The sequence below is a fragment of the Antrostomus carolinensis genome, unplaced genomic scaffold, assembly GCF_000700745.2.
Source record: "Antrostomus carolinensis isolate BGI_N321 unplaced genomic scaffold, ASM70074v2 scaffold35931, whole genome shotgun sequence".
Lineage (NCBI taxonomy): Eukaryota > Metazoa > Chordata > Aves > Caprimulgiformes > Caprimulgidae > Antrostomus > Antrostomus carolinensis.
This window is the reverse complement of record NW_010295514.1, coordinates 6,796-10,212: the sequence shown is the minus strand read 5'-3', so window position 1 is coordinate 10,212 and position 3,417 is coordinate 6,796. Positions and strand designations below refer to the sequence as shown.

At 51.0% G+C, this 3,417-nt stretch overlaps 1 protein-coding gene across 1 annotated transcript in view; it reads left to right on the top strand.

The window, feature by feature from the left end:
• Window positions 1-139: 139 nt before the first annotated feature.
• Window positions 140-3,417, top strand: part of LOC104532738 (THO complex subunit 5 homolog) — a gene marked incomplete at its 3' end in the record, with an annotated part of 9,804 nt that continues 6,526 nt past the window's right edge. The window contains 4 exon segments of the mRNA XM_029087477.1: window positions 140-217; window positions 662-805; window positions 2,008-2,121; window positions 2,784-2,881. Of these exon segments, the coding sequence (XP_028943310.1) occupies window positions 140-217; window positions 662-805; window positions 2,008-2,121; window positions 2,784-2,881 (434 nt within the window).

The window sequence follows — 3,417 nt, the reverse complement described above, 5'->3', positions numbered from 1 at the left end:
CTCACAGCAGAGCTGCTCCAGCCCTCGCATCATCCTCGTGGCCTCCTCTGCTCTCATTCTAACAGGTCCATGTTCAGAACCTGCTCGCATCTCCTTCAGGAAACACAGCACTCGAGGTGTCAAATGCTCCTCTGGAGCCATGGGGAGAGTGAGCACAAGGTTGAAAGGTCCCAGGGGGGTTTGCAGGTTGTCTTAAAACACTCCCACGAGCAGCAGGGTGACCTGGGTTCAGCCAGAGTGGGGATTAGTGTCGTTTGGGTTCCTGCTCTGGCAGGGGGGTTGGACTGGCTGATTTTTTGAGGTCCCTTCCAATCCGTGACATTCTGTGATTAGTGGGTTGGTAATCACCTTCCCAGCTCTGTTCTCTGCTGTGGTTTGGATATACACCTGGTGCAGGACAGACACCACTTTAAATTTACAATACATATATAAGAGGCAGCCTGGAATTTCCCAGGGCTCTCATGCCTGGTGGTGGCTGTGTCTGGAATTAACCGAGTCCTCTCCCATGTGTGAAGTCTCCTCAGGGCTGGGATTAGCAGGCAGAGCTGGGAATCGGGACCCAGCAGTTTGTTCCCCAGGGCCCTCTGCGGAGGAGGTGGCAGGAGGGAGCTGCAGAAGGTGCTGCAGAAGGAGCTGCAGAAGGTGCTCTCTGCCCCTGCAGGATGTGAGGTACTACAGCGAGGAGGGCGAGGTGGATCTCCGCGACCCCATCAAAGACTACGAGCTCTACAGAGAGACCTGCCAGGAGCTTCAGAGACTGATGGCAGAGATCCAGGAGCTGAAGAGCAGGGGCATCAAAGACAACGTAAGGAGAAGCCTCAGTGCTTGATTTAACGAGTTCCATTCTTTGATCTTTTCCCTTAATCTGAGAGGAACAGGAGCAGAAACCTGGGGAGAGTCAGGCAAAGGAACCAGCCTCCTCTGTGGAAAATAAAATCCCACTTAGCTGGGGTGTTTGGTCTTTGGCTGAGCAGATGTTACACAGAATTACTGACCTAAAGTGTGTGTGGGTGCTGCTGGAAAGCATGCTGATGGGCTGGGGGGGGAGGGAGGAATTTGTTAAGGGAATTTAACTCAGTGGGTGGTAACTCTGGGTTTGCTTTATTGACAGCTCCGAGTTGGGCCATCACCTCAGGGGGTGGCAAAGGCGTTGCAAAAATCAGGCTCTATAGCTGCTAAATTTAACATTGTACAGCAGATATTCTTTTCAGAGTTTCTTGGAGTTTTTCCACCAACTCTCAGTTCCAGATTTCTCATTAATTTAAAATTCTATAAAAATCCACAGCAGTCTTCAAACTTGTCTGATTCTTCTCATCTCATCTCAGTGCCTCTTCAGAAGTTGCAGCTGCTGGTCCCACTCTGGTCACTGGATTCACTGATCTTGAATCATCTTCCTGCCTGCTCACCTTGGCACTTCTGAGAAAAACTTATTGACATTGAACTTCTGTCTGTTTTCAAATCTGGAATCTTTCACAGTTTGCTTACTCTGAGTTAATCACTTCTCCTCTCTAATTGCTGTATCTCTAAATTCTATTATTCTTGTTGATTCAGCTCTATTGGGTTTAACCCAACCATGGAGAGAGCAAGACAAGGGGCAAAGTGAGAAGCAGCGTGGTTGTGTGGTTTATAAGAATTATTGTTATTTTATTATTTCATTTGTTTCTAATTTTTCATCTTAACCAGAATACTTTTGTTAATCAATATCATTTTACCTATAAGCATTCCAGTACCTGAAGGGGCTCCAGGAAGGCTGGGGAGGGACTTTGGCCAAGGGCAGGGAGTGACAGAACAAGGGGTGATGGCTCTAAACTGTGATTCTGGCAGCACGAGGCTCCCTCACAAGCCCTGGTGACATTAATTGTGTCTCCGTAGCGAAGCTCAGAGTCCCCTGTGTGACAGGACTCACAGGAAGGGCCTGCAGCAAAGGGGCTTTGTGGTGCCAGTCATCCTTCCTGCTTCCCACCCGTCTGTCCCTCCTGCTTCCCACCCATCTCTCTTCCCCCTCAGGCTTTGGAGATCGATGAGCGGCGGATTCAGAGCTGCGTCCACTTCATGACCCTGAAGAAACTCAACCGCCTGGCTCATATTCGGCTGAAGAAAGGGAGAGATCAAACCCACGAGGTACAGAGGGGGCTGGGGGTGGGGGACACAGGTTGGGGTTTAGTGGGATCAGAGATGGTGCCGTTTCTGCCTGGTCTGTGCGTGGATGCACAGGAGGAATTAAACACCAGGCAGGCTGTGGTTCATCAGGAGACTCTACTACAATGAAGTGGAAACTGTGATTATCACGAGTGAGGGAAGAGCCATGTCTTCTTCTGTCTTAAGTGTAAACAGGGAGTCAGAAAGCTCTGTCTCCAGAGTCTGGTGTGCTGCAGGCCCCAGAAATGAGTCTGTGGTTGGCCCTGAAGCTCCTTACCCAGACATCTCAGAGAGCTTTTTGCAGTTTGTGAACAACACTCATTTTTGTTGTACCACTGAGGAAACTGAGGCACAGGAACGGGAGGGGACTGAACCCATGTGCCCCAGCAGCTCTGCCCTGTTCCACACCTTGTCCCCAAGACATGGTGCCTCCAGAGCAGAATCAGTTTGATGTGATGAGCATTTATTTTCTCAGCCCTTGAAAATATCTTTTTACCCCCCAAAAAATCATTGCAGACCCTAAAACCTGCTCTCCCTGGCTGGTATCACCAGGGGTGTGTGTTGGTGACTCTCCTGTGGGGTGTGTTTGGTGGGAGGAAGGTGACAGATCTTCATCCTCTGCCCTGGCTGTGTCTGTGTTTCAGGCAAAGCAGAAGGTGGATGCGTATCACCTGCAGCTCCAGAACTTGCTGTACGAGGTGATGCACCTGCAGAAGGAGATCACCAAATGCCTGGAGTTCAAGTGAGTTTGGTCAAGGAGGAGATGGGGTTTGAGATGTGTTTGAGATGGGGTGGAGGCCTCCAGCCTTTGGCAGCTCTTGCCACATTGCCTGAGCCCACTGCAGGAGGAGAGAGGGTGCTCCAGCTGTCACCATGCGGGAGAGACAGAGAGTTCTTCTGCTGGGCTATGGGGGAAGAGGTTCATGTGGGGAGGAGGGAAGGAGGCATCTGCTGGGACAGGGGAGGAGAATCTGGGTACATGGCAAAGACCCAGTCACTCTGGTCTCTCTCAGGTGGAGACCCCACCTGCAGTGCTGCATCCAGGTCGAGTCCTCAGCACAGGAAAGACATGGGCCTGTTGGAGCAGCTCCAGAGGAGGGACACAAAAATGATCAGAGGGATGGAACAGCTCTGCTGTGAGGACAGGCTGAGAGAGCTGGGGCTGGTCAGCCTGGAGAAGAGAAGGCTCCGGGGAGACCTTATTGCACCTTCCAGTACTCATAGAACCATAGACTGGTTTGGGTTGGAAGGGACCTTAAAGCTCATCCAGTCCCAACC